Genomic DNA, 17841 nt, shown 5'->3' on the forward strand with positions numbered 1-17841 from the left:
TCACTAAATGATCACTAAATATTTCCTCTGAATATAGGTTGAATAATACAGGTGAAAGTATACATCCTTATCTAACGCCTAGCAGATTCTAGATCGCTTCCGTCGGTTTATCTCCAAGATTTGTTTTTATTGTGGCTGATTGGTTCCAGTATAAATTTAGATTTATACGCTGGTCTTTATTATCTATTTGGGCTTTTGTTAGAACATTCATCATTTTTCGGTGTTGAACTGTGTCAAATGCTTTTTGGTAGTCCACCAAGCAGGTGTAGATATCGCAAGTCATATCTCTGCATCTTTGGAATAATACCTGTATACTAAACAGTGCATCTCTCGTACCTAGGCCTTTCATGAATCCGAACGGTGTGTCTTGTATTCTCTTTTCGCATAGCTTGTATATTCTTCGATGTATAATTTTAAGAAAAAGTTTTAGTGTATGGCTCATTAGAATTAATAACCTATATTCTCCACACTTTTTAGCTCCCTGTTTCTTTGGTAACGTAGTAAATTCTGCAACTAGCCAATATTTTGGAATATTGCCTGTGTCATAGATATTATTGAATATTTTACATAGTATTCTTAAAGATTCATCATCAAAAAGTTTAAGAAATTCAGACTATACTTCGTCTGGTCCTGGAGCTCTCCTTTCTTTTAGTGATATAATGGCGGCTCTTATTTCTGCCACTAGTATAGATGATCCTATTTCCATAAGTATTGGGGACTGGTCCCTTCTCTTATCAAAAAATAAATTTCGTACGTAATTTTTCCAGGTATTATTAATACTCTGTTCACGATTACCTCTCCGTTGTCATTAACAAGTTTACTTACTCTTCTGTTTTTACATTTGTCTGTAATTTCTCTTACCTTTTTATGTACGTTGAAGTCGTCGTGTTTACTTTGTAAAATTTCGATTTCTTGGCATTTTTTCTTTAGTTCTTTTTGTTTGGCTTATGTTTGTATGTTTATATATCTCGTTGTTATGTTTTATACATAGAGTTATTGCTTTTGTTTTTCCTTCTTTCTTTTATCAGCTGCAGAATCTCTGTCGTCATCCATGTCTTACTCTTACCTTCTTTGTTCTTCATAAAATTGTCTTTAATGTCGTCTATCGTTTTATTAAGGGATTCTAAAACTATAGACGACACTTAAGACAATTTTATGAAGAACGAAGAAGGTAAGAGTAAGACATGAATGACGACATGTTTAAAGTTAATTAAGGAAAATGGAGTCCCAAAATACTGGATACCTACTGCTGGACACTTAAAAGAGATGTGCCAGAATAAAAATACTCAAGAAAATCCCCCACAAACACCTTTTAATGTAGTAAACCCATATCTGCATTGTTCTTAAATAGGTAAAAAATGTGTTATTTGTATTTGACTGTCACAAAAAAACCATAAGTGAAGTTCAGTTAAAAATAATAACCAGAATTAGATAATAATATTTACAAACAACATTTTTTCAATTTCTAAAGAATCACGAAACATCACCGTCAGAGGTAAATTAGCTACACATCAAATAAAAAACCCCTTGTGCAAATAAAATGCAACCCTTACGTAGAGAGATGCATTAAGAACTGACCACTAATGATTTCCGGCAGAGAGTAGCCGTTTGCGAACAAAAAATAAGAGCAGCGAATGCCTTTGATATTATGGTTTTTAGAGCTAGATTAGCTCTGCGGGAGCGAAATCTTGACTAAGCGGAAATTATAATGCTAGACTGCTGTCTGTCGATACTGAAGCTCATACGAACACAATAAAACAAAATTGGACTATTTTTAAAAATATCCTATGTATGTCTAAAGGAATTAGTTGACCTAATTTGTGTATTTATATTCTTTTAAAACGTTATTTTATCAAATCGTCACCTCAATACTACAACTAGATAATTCGAAAATTTTCATTTTTGAGATAGGTTTACCAATAACTAACTTTCAAAAGTAGATAACTTTATAAATCATTATTTGTTGAATACTACAAATTGATATCTTAAATTATCTACTTGTAGCACATTTCAATGCCTAAGCTTTTAGCGGTAACACCTATACAACTACACTTACCCAGTTGTAGCACGTAAGTAAGGTCTCACAGTGCCGACCTTTATAATAATTCTGAAAGTCAAATACGCACAAGTAACACCGGTGATCCTAATGGCACAATTGTAATCTGTTATTTGGGAGCACCGGTGATCCTTGTGGCAGCCAATGTGTTGCTGTTGGCTATGGCTATATCAAACCCACATGTTGGCTATGATATATTGACGATACATTTGTCATTTGGCCTTACGTCAGAGATGTCTTCATGTCTTTTCAAACCCATCTGAATGGTATACATCCTAGTATTTAGTTCACGATGGAGATAAACGCGGGTTGACCCCTACCGTTGTCGTAAGAGGAGGTATCGAGAGAAGAAATTAAAATTATACAAATATTCTGGATACTTACAATTAACCCTGAGCTGGATAACTTTGCCAATTCCGGTACCAATGCCATTATCTGCTTGACATAAATAGTATCCCTCACGGTCTTCTTTGACATGTTGAAGCAATAAGGTATCATTACCCAGTAATTTTGTGTACATGTGATCTCGAACTTCTTCATAGTCTCCCGATTTGCTAGCTGTAAACGAATAAAAATAAATTAAATTTTGACGCATCTGGATTCTATACAGATAACAACATTGTTTTGTTGACCATAGGAATTAAGATTTATTGCAATCCCATCTCTAGAGAATATTTATTATAATGCTCTCAAACTAATTTTTTGGTTATTTTTCAGCCTTAATAGCAATACAAATAAATAAGTAAGTAAATAAGTAATATGCTTTATTGTCACTGAAAATGGTACAAATTTTATGGACAAAGCTTATAACAATAAGACAAAAAAGAAGAAAAAAATCAGAATACGAATCGTTTGTACATAAAAAAACAATAAAATTCTTTCAAACTTAAACATAAAAAATACTACCTAATTAAGAACCTACAAACTTCGTAAAATGTACCTAACAAAAAATAAAAATTAGGAAAGCAGATTAATGAATTAAGGGCTCAAATATTCCACGTCCTTGTGCTAAACAGTAACCAAATATGTCATACAGACTTCTCTTCACATTTTGGAGCAGGGCTGGTGTAATGCTTGCAAAGAAATGAAGTATTTTTGCCCTTAATTCGACTAGGTTTTTGGTCCTTTCAAACTGATGCCTATAAATGTTTTTTTTTGAGAAAACCCCAAAAAAAGAAATCGTTAGATGATAAGTCACAGGATCTAGTGGGCCATTTAATTGTACCACGTGTACTTATCAGTGGATCAGGAAACGTTTGATTGATTTAGTCAATAGTTGCTCTTAGAGTTGTGAGCCGAACACCCATCCTGTTGGAAATAAACCTCCTGAAAATTAACGGGAAGGCGTCGAACTGCCGGAATGATCTCATTCTGTAAAAGTTGTAAATATTTGGGCCCGTTTAGGTTTCCATCAATAAAAAATATACCGAAAATATGGTCGCCAAACATCTCAGTCCAAACATTTAACTTTTGCGGGTACTGCGTTCGCACTGCAACACTGAGGTGATTATTTTTCCGAGAATAATAACTTAAATTCACAAAACTCTATCCGCCTATAGTTATCTTCCGGAAACAGTTCTTGTGTTGGTTGTATCTTAAAACAGTGATACCCATTCCTTTTGAGAACTCGCTGGAGAGTTCGAGCATTCACGTTAGTGGCAACAATAGATAAATCAATTACTTCGCGTATCGAATGACCCTGAAAGTACTATTTTACAAGTTGCACTTTTTCTTGGACGGTATACAACGTAATAGGCATTTTGTTAATTATTAGTTTATTCTTACAGAACTTCGTTTGAAATTTTTAATGTTAATGTGACAATTACGACAGTTCGTACCTACTGTGAAATTAATATAGAGGTGGAAACATGTAACACGTCACAGCGATTGTGGTCAATAAAACAATGTCGTGATCTGTATTATTATTAAAAATAATTATTTGTAGTGATGTTTTTTACATAAAAAGTGTTATAACTAGACTTCGGCAAATATGCATATGGCATATTTTGCATATTGTGCATATTTTATGCAAATATTTCATATTTTGGCATATTTGTATAAAAGTTTGCATAAAGTGCATAAAAGTTCAGATTTTTATACTGTATTTGAAAATTTTTAAACATACCAATTTATTTCAATTCTTGTATAAAATTTTGTAGTCATTTTAATCAAGAAATGATCTAAGTACGTAATCTCTACAGGTACAAAACATTTACAATTTCAAAGAAGATCAATTTAAGTAGCCCTCAACATTCTTAGAAAGTCTCGGTCACTGAGGCATTCAGTTATTGGATAATCGCTAAGGGTTCGCTCATTTGCATTTTATGATCTAATCCCCAAATCTATCTACAATTTATTGTATCTTAACAGCAGGTAAACGGCTAATAGTTTTGTTCCTAATTTAGGGATTTTCCAAAATCTCCCAGTTTATTGAATTAGGTACCTAAACATTTCTAATTTGATGCTCAGATTTGTAAATCATTTTTGTTTTGATATTCAAAGCGTAAACACTCGTTGTGCGTAACAAAAAGGAAGATTGTGATTTTATAATGCCTAAAACAACCAGTGCTTCAACTTGGATGAAACCTTATAAAGAGCTGTCTATGGATATGGGAAAAATCTACTGTTCAGTCTGTGGCAAAATTGTAAGTATCTAATATTTTCTATTAAATATCTAATATTTCATACATACAGGGTGTTTCCAAATGACACTTACAACGTTTGACTGTAGATACTTCTCGAAAAATTGAACAAAACGATATAGTTAATGAGGGGTCAAACTTATTTACTTTTCGAGATACAGGGTGTTAAAATTAAAAAAAATTAAATTCTTTTAGTTAATAACAACAATAACTTTAAAACCAATAAACGTATTTACTTGAAATTTAGTACTCGTAGGTTGTTTTTAAATGAAAAATAGCTTCCTTTAGTGAGAAAAAATTGTCCATGGTACAATACAATGGTGTGTATTTAGAAAAATTTTTCACCTTTACTTTTTTTTATGAAGTCAGCTATTCTAAAACACAATTATTTTTATTGTAATTGAATTAACAAAAAAAAAACTTTTGTTGAATTTTAAAATAAGTTATATGATGTACTAATGGTTAGTAACAAAAACTAATTTGTGGATTAATACTGCATTTAAAACACTTAGCGAGTGTTTTTTTTTTCCAAACCAGTTATTTGATTAACCAAAAACACCTTGTATATTTTTATATTTTAAAGGTTGGGTTAAAATAAAGGTTTTTATTTTTATTTATAGATAGCATGTGAGAAGAAATTTCAGATAGACCAACATGTGAGAACTGCTTCACACATTGCAAAAAAAGGAAAAATAGGAGGAAAACATCAAACTTCAATGGCTAAATGTTTCCAATCTACTTCAAAAAAATTAGATGAGCAAGAAACTTTTAATAAAGACTTGTGTCGCGCATTAGTGTCTGCAAACATACCGCTTTCAAAATTAGCAAATGTAAATTTTAGTTCGTTTCTAAAAAAATATTGCAAACTTAATGTTCCAAGTGATCGGTCTCTAAGAAGAAATAATGTGAACGGGCTATACTCGTCGGTGTTAATTAATATTAAGGAAGAAATTGCAGATAATTATTTTTACATATCTGTAGACGAAACCACTGATTCCTCAGGAAAGTATATTGCTCATTTATTGATTGGTGTTCTTAAAGAAGATACCTTACCAAAATCTCATCTTATTTCATGCCAGCAACTTGAGAAAACAAATGCTTTAACAATTTCGCGTTTTATACAAGAAACATTAGCAACTTTTTTTCTTCCGACAACTATTCCTTCTAACAAATTACTGCTTATTTTATCGGATGCTGCTCCTTATATGGTGAAAGCTGGACAAAATTTAAAAATATTTTTCCCAGATTTAATACATGTTACTTGTGTAGCGCATGGATTAAACAGAGTTGCAGAGGAAATATGAAAAAAGTTTCCTCTTGTAAATACCATGATATCCAGTGTCAAAAAAGTATTTCCTAAATCTCCTATAAGAATTCAACTTTATAAAGAAATGCTACCTAACATTCCTCTTCCACCACAACCTATTTTAACGCGATGGGGAACATGGTTAGAAGCAGCTAATTTTTATGCAGATCATTTTGTTAAAATAAAGAACATAATTGATACGTTAACAGATGAAAGTTCCCAATCTCTTTTGGATTCTAAACAAACTTTTCAGAGTAACTGGCTTCAACAAGAACTTTCATTTCTAAAATCAAATTTTAGTTTTGTTCAAAAAACAATTACTCAGTTAGAATCACCAAAACTGTCATTGTTCGAAAGTACAGCATTAATAAAAGAATTTGCGTCATGTTGTCGGAACGTTAGAGGTAATATTGGAAAAGATATTTTAAAAAAATTTGAAGCTACTATGGAAAAAAATAAAGGTTACCATATTCTTTCTGAAGTAGTCAGTGTTCTAGCTGGAAATATTTCGGAAACAATTAATTTAGAACCAAATGTTTTGGTTAGTTTGAAAAATGCTCCCGTTACATCAGTTGATGTTGAACGAAGTTTTTCCATATATAAATATATGTACTAGACAGAAGCCACAAGTTTTTGTTAGAAAATTTTGAACACCACTTGGTCATTTATTGTTACCATAATTCTAAAGGAGTTTATTCATACTTAAAAATGATGTAGTTACTTAAAATAAATGTAAATCTTAATGAATAGTAGGAAATATTTAGTTATGTACACTTTTTTTTTTTAAATAAAATTGTTACTATTTTACGATTTTTTTATTTATTTGTATGCATATTTTGTAAAATATTTGCATATTTTCGGGTGAACACGTGCATATTTATGCGCATATTTTCTACATTTTTATTTGCATATTTGCCGAAGTCTAGTTATAACCATTAACAATAATTTAAAAATGCATTTTATGTAAACTCATCCTACAAAAGGTAATCACGAAATTAGTCAGTTCATATTTTATAAGTTAAACTGACAAATTGGGTTTATCTTTTAGCTTTTTAGTCCAAATACCTGTACGTCATTACTAAAAAGCACAAACATGGAAAGAGCTTTTAATCTAAAAATAGCAGGTTCGCGCACATTGTATTAAATATCGCTTATAAGAATGTAATTAAATTGACAAAACTCAGGTTGACGCTTTCAAAGTCAAGTTGATGGAGGGGTTTGGTGATTTCCACACATTTTAATAAGCGTTTCATTATAGTATATGTACACTTAAACAATGTCTTTTTGCTGTGCTCATAAATTTGCAATATTTCTTTGATATTTATGTTTAAAGTTTATTTTTGAAGAATATTGATAAAATTATTGTAGTTTACTTTATTTTTTTTTAATATTTACTTTCCTTCTCTCTCAATTAATACTTGAATGCTAACTAATAAAACCAAAAACAATAAGCAAAAGTATTTCATAGTTTCCTTGTTAATATTATTCACGACACAGATAAGATTTTAAGGCATCTTATGGGGAAATTAGGTCTTATAAGAACAGACATCTAACTAAACAGATATCGACAGATGATACAAGAACCATCCATAATGAAGGAACCATCACTGAAAAATAGAAAATAAAACAAATAACAAAGGAACACAAATAGTGGTAACATCCGTTTTATTTATACATAAAGAACATAATCAAAAACAAAAAAAATCCGAATACATTAACTGAAGTACTAAATAGGTGAACAATTCTATTCCTAAACTCATATATCCGTCTTTTTTTTTTACGAACATTTCCTTTAGTGTGCCAAGATCAGACACTTGTTCACGTTGTGATGAAATGATTTGAAAAATACAAACCAGTAGTGACGAGATTAATAAAAAATCAGTTGGTATTGGAAAAAGAGTTGCACTTAAAAAGAGCCAGTACATTTACGGCATTAAAAAGACATTATAAATTGGAAGCAAGAGCAGGTAGATGTATGGCTATATCCTTCGACTTTAAACAAAACCTACCATTGCTGCATATAAAAACTAGCATATATATATATATATATATATATATATATATATATATATATATATATATATATATATATATATATACATCGATTTAGAACGTCTTTCGACGTTGTCCGATACCTAAACACCATCTCTTCCTATCTTCGCAGTCGTTTGTTGTTAAATTTTTTTCGCTCATGGACTTGTTTACGCCGTGTTGCCATTCTAATCTGGGTCTTCCTCTTTTCCGTCGACCTATCGGTTGCCATTCTATTACTTTTTTGGGGAGTCTTGATGCTGGCATCCGTTGAACATGCCCATACCACCTTAATTGTTTCTTCTCTATATCTTGAGTTATATTTCCTTCTATTCCCATACGTTGTTTTATTACATCATTTCTGATTCGGTCTCGTCTGGAAATACCTAAAGATCTTCTCATTGCATCCATCTCTACTGCTTCTATTCGCTTTTTGTTCTTTTCACTAATTCTCCATGTTTCAGCTCCATAAAGAAGAGTAGTTTTAATCATGGTCTCATATATATTAAATTTCCTTCCTTTCGTTATCTCTTTACTCCACAGTATACTATTGAGACATTCTAAGACTTTCTTTGCTTGAGTGATTTGTTTTTCTATTTCCCGTGTATCAGTTCCTGTATTGTCAAAGGCAACACCCAAGTAGTCATAGCTCTGACAGCAGGAAATATGTTGTCCGTTTTCGAGGTCTATGTTATCTGACTCGTTTCCAATACAAAGATATTTGATTTTTGTTGTATTGACATTCATTCCCCAGTCGTTATATTCTTCTATCAGTTTTCTTAGCATGTACTGCATGTCTTCCCTGTCGGTCGCTAGCACTACCTGGTCATCAGCAAACTGGAGTGTATATATACATTCATTGCTAAGCTCTATACCCATCCTATGTACCTTTCTTTTCCATCTTTCCAATGCCGCTGCAACATATATCTTGAATAAGGTTGGTGAGATACAGCATCCCTGTCGCAAGCCTTTTGTAACCAGGAATTCTTCCGTTAGATATTTTCCTGTTTTTATCTGTGCCTTAGAGTCTCTATATAGTTCTTGTACAGCATTTATCAATGTGTGGTTGATGTTAGATCTTTTCAACGTTGTCCACAGTTTTGTTAAGGGGATGTTGTCATATGCTTTTTGCAGGTCTACAAAAGTAATATGAGTTTCTAGATTCTTAGCCGATCTTTTTTCTATTATTTGTTTAAGACAAAATACGTTATCGGTGCACGATCTTCCTGCACGGAACCCGCTTTGTTCTTCCTCTTCATTGTGCTTATATTCTTCCTCGATCATATTTCTCAAAATTCGTCCATACAGTCTGCTCAGGGTGCTGGTTACCGATATGCCTCTATAATTATTACAATTCCTTTTGTCCCCCTTTTTGTGTATTGAGGACATGTATGCCGTTCTCCATTGTTCTGGTACTGGGTGTCCATTTAGACACTGATTGATCACATAAGTTAATATTTCAAATAGTTTATGAGTTCCATTCTTAAGCATTTCAGCATAGATTCCCTCAGGTCCAGCGGATTTACCATTCTTTAGGGTCATTACAGCCTTCCTTACTGTTTCGATGTCTACCCTCGCTTCCTCTCCTTGTATATGTACTGACTGTGTTGGGGAGTTCGCTAGGTATTCTTGTCTTGTCTCTGTCAGCAAGCTTTCATAGTGATCTTTCCATTGTCTTGGTTTTATGGTGTGTATGTGTGCTTTGTCTTTTCCTGTATTTTTTACTAATTGTATTAAAGTCCATACCTCTGTACATTGCTTCCCTCCGATGTATGTATTGATTTCTTGACATTTCTGATCCCATGTTTTATTCTTCTCTTGTTTTATCATTTTTCGTAGTTGTCTATCGGCTTCTTTGTAAGCTTGATGGTCTTCAGTATTTTTTGTATTTAGCCATTTTAGATGCTGTTCTTTTTTCTGTTTTACCATATATTCGATTTCTTCGTTCCACCATATTTTGTTACTAATTTTGTTTTGCTGTGTCCCGAGTGTCTCCTTAGAGGCCTGGTGTAAACTAGCAATAATATTCTCGTAAATATCTGAAAATGTTTGTCTCTCTATTTCTCGTAGTTTTTCATCCAGTCGTCGTTGGTATAGCTGTTTAATACTATCATTTATAAAACTATTGAAGTTATACTTTGGAGTATCTACTGTCTGCAAGTCTTGCTTGTCTTCTAGGTTTTGGTCTCCGTGTATTATCTTAAGTGGGAACAAAATTTTCGGTCTTACTAAGTAGTGATCGGATCCACATGTTATTCCTCGGAGAACTCTTACATCATTCCACTGCAATACAGATTTTTGTTTACTAATAATATAATCGATGACTGATTTTAGATTGCGTGTTTGTTGAATCCAGGTATATCTATGTATGTCCTTATGTTTGTAGAATCCATTGCTAATTTTTAACTCATAGTTCTCACATAAGTGTATAAGTCTACCGCCATTATCATTAGTTGCCATTTCTCCAAAAGGTCCTACTACTCTACTGTTTTTCTGATATCCCGTTCTACTATTGAAGTCCCCAAGCATAATTATTTCTCTGTTTTTTCCTATGTTGTTAAGTATATCCACGATTTTTTGAAAGAAATCTTCTTTCACGTTGATTGTTGCATCATCAGAGGGGGTATAAGCGGCTATCATGGTAATCTTGTGCCCATATATGTCTATATTTACTCTTAGGATATTCTCATCAATTGTTTCCCAGTCTGTGATATTATTCTTAAGTCTTTTCTTTATTAGTATTGATACTCCCCTAGCGGCTCTTTTATCTTTCGGGACTCCAGTGAATATATGTATATAATTTCCTACCATATCAGTGCCAGTTACTTTTTTTTTGTTTCAGTTAGTGCTATAATATCGATTTTCATTTGTTCTAGATCAGGCACAATGATATCAATCTTTTGTTTTATCCCCTGTATATTCCATGTACCAATATTCATAATCCGTTTTCTTAGCTTTGGTCGTTTCCTTGAAAACCCATCTAAAGTTCCGAGGCTTTGTTTAGGCTTTTTGGTATGTTAAAATTTTGATGAGTATTGGAGAACCAGTCCAATGCCACAACCCCCAACCTGGAGGACCGGGTAATTTGTGATCAAGGTTTTCTTCCTCTAGCCTTTGACGATCCAACGACTATAACTACAAGGCAGCAGCTTGATTCTATACAAACCCTAAAATCAAAGGTTGCCACTTCCGCCCTCCATGCCGTAGTGAAGATATTCTTCCCCGCCACGAATGCCGTTGTGGACTTCATCCGTAACCCTGGACAAGGGACCCTAAACAGGTACTAGTTTCCCGGGCCAGGAAACACCTGGCCCGGGAAACCTAAAAACTAGCAACGTATTTTTAAAAGCCAACTGCTGTACTATGTATTTGGCATTCACGACATGGCGGATGATTCAGCATCAATGTACGTCGATACTGAAGATATTGCGAAGAAAGGGTCGAACAATGTAACTTCTATGCTTTTGAATTATAAATCATAAAGATATATCTAATGATCATTTAGTTATTTTTAGTGATGGATGTTCTGGCCAGAACAAAAACCATGTTATGGGTTATTTACAATATATTGCAATATATGCATTGTTTAAAGATTAAAAAAAAATAACCCACATATTTCCCACCAGGGGCAATTCCTTCTTTCCGAATGACCAGGACTTTGTCCTGATTAAAAAAAAGAGAATATGTAGTCCAGAAGTTCCAGAAGATTGGGATGAACTGCTACATCAATCAAAAGAAAAGCCATCTAAATTTAAGTTGGTCGTTAGGATTCAGAAATTTTTTTTCGATATAAGTCAAGCATGTTTCCAATACTTTCTAAAGAGGCCAAGACCAAGTTTAGGTCTTAGAAAAGAACGTATTATCAAGATATCTATAGATTCTCCATACGCTAAAACGCATAGTACATATTCTGGTCAATGCTATAGACTTAGATAAGTTATATGAGTGTTCGATTGCTATTAGTTCTGTGAAAATTCAGAATATTGTATCACTATCTGCATTTTTAAAAAACCCCAAAAGCGTCCCCTTTTATCAAAAATTTCGAGTCACTCAAACGGCACCAACTGTTGACATTGATTAAGATAACGCTAGCAGTAGATGCGAGTAATGAGCAATGTCAAAGTGTTTTATCATTATTTTTTCAAAAAGTAAATACCCTTTTGGCATCTGGTATATTAAATAATATTTGTTTGTATACAGGGTGGTCCTTAAGTAATTGTACAAAAAGAAACCATAGATTCTACACTTTAAAATATTGCGATTTAAGTCAAATTGCTTCAATAAAATGTTGATATTAAGAAAGATACAGGGTGTTAAAGTGGAAGTTAAAAATTTTAATTTTCACTATAACTTTCATGTTTGTTAACATTTATGTATAAAAATTCATAACTATATACTATTGATCATTAGAAATTATAATCTGATACATACTTTTATGTAGCTGATAGAGGGCGCCACATATGCCACATATGTGGCATACATTTGCACTTAACTTTTTTGCTTTTTAAGTTATCGGTGTTTGTGATAAAAAATATTAAAGATACATTATTTTACCAAAAAAAAGATATACTTGTTAATAACTTCAAAACTCAACAGTTTTCGAGATAATCGCATTTTACAAATCAACTACATAATTCAGATTTAACGTAATTACTCCAGACAACAAAAGAACATTAGACATAAACATCAATACTTCTGAATTTTGGTATAAAATGTTTTCAATAAAGTTAATAGTTAACGAAATATTAAATAAAATGAATATATTAGCAAGATAGAATAGTAGGATTTGACAAAATAACAGAATAATTGGATTTTACATCAAACATTTTACGTTTTCCATTAAATTAAAGTCATAATCAAAATATTTTATTAATAAACCAAATTAAAAAATAGTTAAACTTAATAACATTAAATTTTTTGTCAAAGTAAGTGTTCGATATGTCCACCATTTTCTTCAATTCATTTGTCAATAAATTCCACAAAAGATTGTCTCATATTAAGTAGCATCATTGGTTCTAAAGAAACTGCTGCAGTATTTATAATAAGTATTATAAGTATAACAATAAACATAATATAATAATAAAGTATTCGTTTGAGAATTTTATGAATTAAATAAGTATATTAATATCTCACCACATTACCAAGGAATATGACTACCACGAACAATCCAATGTTCAGGAAAGTTGTATTTAATTATGTTCTCACTGCACTTTTCTCCATAATGTGGTGGTGTACCAATCAATAAAATCATTTTATACAAAATGTAAATAAATCTCACCATTCAAATTACAAGGTAATTCGCATGTCCATAAAAAATAATTACAAATGGTACCAAACCATACGATATGCATTTTAAACATGAATTTTAAATAAACGTATGGTTTGGAACAATTGGTAATTATTTTTTACGGACATGCGAATTACCTTGTAATTTGAATGGTGATATTTATTTACATTTTTTATAAAATGATTTTATTTGATTTATTGGAAGAATTGTCATCAAACTTAAGGCGAAATATGTGGTTTATGCAAGATGGTACACCACCACATTATAGAGAGAGGGCAGTGAGAACGTACTTAAATACAACTTTCCTGAACGTTGGATTGTTCCTGGTAATCATATTCCTTGGCCATGTGGTGAGATATTAATATAATTACTTAATGAATAAAAATCCCAAAAGAATACTTATTATTATACTTATAATACTTATTATAAATACTGCAGCAGTTTCTTTAGAACCAACGATGCTATTTGATATGAGACGATCATTTATGGAATGTATTGACAAATGAATTAAAGAAAATGGTGGACATATCGAACACTTACTTTGACAAAAAGTTTAATGTTATTTAGTTTAACTATTTCTTAATTTGGTTTATAAATAAAATATTTTGATTATGACTTTAATTTAATACAAAACGTAAAATGTTTGATGTAAAATCCAATCATTCTGTTATTTTGTCAAATCCTACTATTCTATCCTGCTAATATATTTATTTCATTTAATAGTTCGTTAACTATTAACTTCAATAAAGGCATTTTATACAAAAATTCAGAAGTATTGATGTTTTTGTTTAATTTTCTTTCGTTGCTTGGAGTAATTGCGTTAAATCTGAATTATGTAGTGGATTTCTAAAATGCGATTATCTCGAAAACTGTTGAGTTTTGAAATTATTAACAAGTATACCTTTTTTTTGTTAAAATAATGTATCTTTAATATTTTATATCACAAACACCGGTAACTTAAACAGCAAAAAAGTTAAGTGCAAATGTATGCCACATATGTGGCGCCCTCTTATAGCTACATTAAATCATGCATCAAATTATAATTTACGATGTTCAATAAGACCCAGTTATGAATTTTGGTACATAAATGTTTACAAACATAAAAGTTATAGCGAAAATTAAAATTTTAAATTTCCACTTTAACACCCTGTATCTTTCTTAATATCAACATTTTATTAAAACAATTTGGATTAAATCGTAATATTTTAAAATGTAGAATCTACGGTTTCTTTTTGTACAATTACTTAAGGACCACCCTGTATATCCTAATTCATAAAAATTAAAAAAAAACATTGGCTTGAATATTACCAGTTTATTAAGTTTGTATTAACTTCTGAAAATTTACTTTTTTTGACATTGGCTCTTTTGAAATAAACCCTTCAATTGTTATCTGTTAGTAGTTACCTGTTGCTTTTTTCCATATAACCGTTGGTGTAGGAACGCCTTGAGCTTGACAGTGGAGAGCCACATGCCTGTTGCGTTCCACACTGACATCAACTGGCTCAACTAGCCACCTCGGCGGTACTGAAACAACATCGAAAATAATTTAGATCAAGAAAACGGTAATAGGAGAACATGTATTGTTTGGTGCCATCGTGGTTGGGAACATTTACCACACTCTATACGGTTTAGGTAACCCTTGTTAAAGGTATCCTCGTAGAAGCTTTGACATGGCATTAGTTTTGTGCTTTGGAATAAAATCCACCAATCTGACGAGAGAATATTAAAATTTTGCCGAAAGATAAAAAGTTGCATTGTTGCCAATTGTATTTTCCTTGATTGTAGCCATTGCCTGAAGCAGTAGTAATTTTTAAAACTATTATCTGTCAGTATTTATCAGTTCATCTGTCTAAGGTGAAACGTTTATTAGAAACTTACTTACATTAATTTGATGTATATAATTAAACGAATTTATGTTAAAAATCTCACATTTTTTCCTACAGTTGGTTACTTAAGTTAATATTTATAATAAAAAATACTCTTATGCTACAAAAACATATAAAATTCACGAGACAGGTGCAGATATTCGTCTTCTAACGTTGCTTATCTTCTTAAGATGTTAACGATCACATTGACCCATTTTGTTCTATTTACTGCAGCTCGAAATAGATCAGTTGACGTTACAACAGACTATTTCATAAGATTTGCCAGCCAGGATATACTCTTGGCCTTAATCATCTTCTTATTCTTTCTTTTTTATTGTAGACAAATTGTCTGTTAAAACCTCATCTACCTGCATCAATGTTCAAATGTTCACTCCATTTTTTTTGGGATCAGCCTATACTTTTCCCTTCTTTTGTAGATTTATCTCTGTCGAATATTACCATTTTCTTTCTTCCATTCTGCTAATATGTTCATTCCACTCTTTGTACTGTTTGACACCCAACCGGTAATATCGTCTACTACACATGTATTACTTATCTTGTTCGGAAAAGTATTTACTATTTATTAGTACTTACATATTTTGTTTTTATTATTATTATTTTACTCTAATATGACCTTATAGTGTATTATTTTATTATAATATGATTTCATTTAATTATATATTTTATTTACTTATTTTTCTTGCATATTTTCATTATCTCTTTAAATTCTTACGATTAAATTGGCTTATTCATATTATGTTTGTCAAGATCTAAGAAAGCTTCTCTCTAAATCCCCACACGTTTTCGGGAAACTACTAATTTTAACCCCGAAAGCACAAAACGCTTTTAAAAGATCAACTATTTGAGGCTATAATCTAGTTTATTGCATTTTAAAATGAGGATGCACACATAATACAAAAGCCTTAATTTATTACAATCTTTCGTCCGAAAATATACTTCGACCAAATGCTTTCGTAAAGCATTGGTCCGTCCCGACAGAACCGGGCAGTACGCAGTAATTAACAAGTATAGTACTAGAGATGATAATACGGGCAAAGAATATAGACGGATATAGCGTCTATATTCTTTGATACGGGTCTAAAGTTTCATATGTCACTTCTCCTTGCGGTGTTGCCACGTCCATTGCTTCTGCATCGTGATGCTCTTAGATGCTGTCCTCGCTGCATGCCAACTAACACATTTCAATAAATGGTAGGTGAACTTCTTTCTGAATTGACAATAATTTATAAGTTATGCCAATCAATTAAAAATTTTATTCACAATCACATATTTAATTTTTTCGTTTAATATTTAAATTAATCAACCATCTTATTTTAATACTTTCTACTTTAAACATAGTATTACCTATGATTTAACTTGTTTCTTAAGTTTGGACGAATTTTTTGGGAGTGTCTAATAGCTTACGAATAGCAGGCATATCAAGTTGGTTTTCAGACAAATTGTACCAACACAATGTGTTCTTCATTACACCACCACCTGACACTTAGTCATTGGCTCCCACATCGATCATCATACATTTATAATTTGCATTGATATTAACAAGTACAATCCTGAATGAACCTTTGTATTTATAAGATACGATCCAGAATTGCGAGATTTTTGTATTGACATGTTTTTATCATCAGCGTTTCCTAACCAACTCTATTGTTCTTTAAATGCTTTTGCAACGCCTTTGCATCCATCTTGCAATTTCGGAACCTTAAACAAAAAAAGAATATCTGGTAAGCTTAAATTCAGTTTATGTTTTGTTACAGACGCTGATACTGTATAAAGACTCGCAGCCACAACTATTTTCCGAAAGTGTAACTTCTCCTAACAATGTTACAACACCTTCTTCCAAACCAGCTCTCCTTAATAAGGGTAAGCCAGCTAAGAAAAAGAAGGCTCAGCCAGATACCACTGATCTACTAATGGGACTAGCTACGGAATATTTCAAGCAACCCGTGACCGAAGAGAACATACTAGCTAAGAGGTAATATAAAATTAAAAAAGTTACCTCCAGACCAAAGACGTTAGGAAGAAAAAATTATAAATGACACGCTTTTTGAAGCACAAATGGGTAGGTTGCCAAGTGAAGGAGTGCAGTTTCAAATGTAGTCTTGCTGGTCACCTTCGCCACCATCAACAACATATTCTAATAATAGTTGACAACGCTACTCCAACTTAGCACCACTAATGTACACTTCTCGCTCAAGTGAAACTCCTTTGCCTACTACTTCGTATGCAATGCGAGAGCATGAAACGATTGATGATGTAAATGCTGCTATCTTCTTCACCTCATTTAATTCAATGTAAATATAATTTGAACCTTCTTCAAAAAAAAAATTTCTAATAATTAACTGCAATAAATCTCCAAAGAACCAAATATTTACTCATTTTGTTTTATATAAATCAAAAATTGCAGCATTCAGAACATAATATATTCAAAATGTACTTTTCTATAATCTTTAGCATTATACATTATAAAAACATGCCAACACTGCTAAGCCGAAATTTTTTGTTCCATGTTTGACATTTGCGGCCATAATCAGCTTGTACTTTCGGTAAACTCAACCAAAATAATAATACAAATCCCTAGTTTCTGTGATAAGGTAACAAACATTTTTGCTGGTCCCAAAGATAGGGGAGCAGTT

The 17841-nt window shown here is 31.9% G+C and overlaps 1 protein-coding gene across 2 annotated transcripts in view; it reads right to left on the bottom strand.

Moving 5' to 3' along the window:
• Dscam2 (Down syndrome cell adhesion molecule 2) overlaps positions 1–17841 on the bottom strand; it is a 572707-nt gene that overhangs the window by 103378 nt on the left and 451488 nt on the right. For both annotated transcript variants that reach the window (XM_072535610.1, XM_072535611.1), the window contains exons 13-14: positions 14727–14846; positions 2441–2614 (exon numbers count right to left, since the gene is read on the bottom strand). In XM_072535610.1, the coding sequence (XP_072391711.1) occupies positions 2441–2614; positions 14727–14846 (294 nt within the window). The remainder of the gene's footprint in view (positions 1–2440; positions 2615–14726; positions 14847–17841) is intronic.

The sequence above is a fragment of the Diabrotica undecimpunctata genome, chromosome 6 (genome assembly GCF_040954645.1).
Source record: "Diabrotica undecimpunctata isolate CICGRU chromosome 6, icDiaUnde3, whole genome shotgun sequence".
Classification (NCBI taxonomy): Eukaryota; Metazoa; Arthropoda; class Insecta; order Coleoptera; family Chrysomelidae; genus Diabrotica; species Diabrotica undecimpunctata.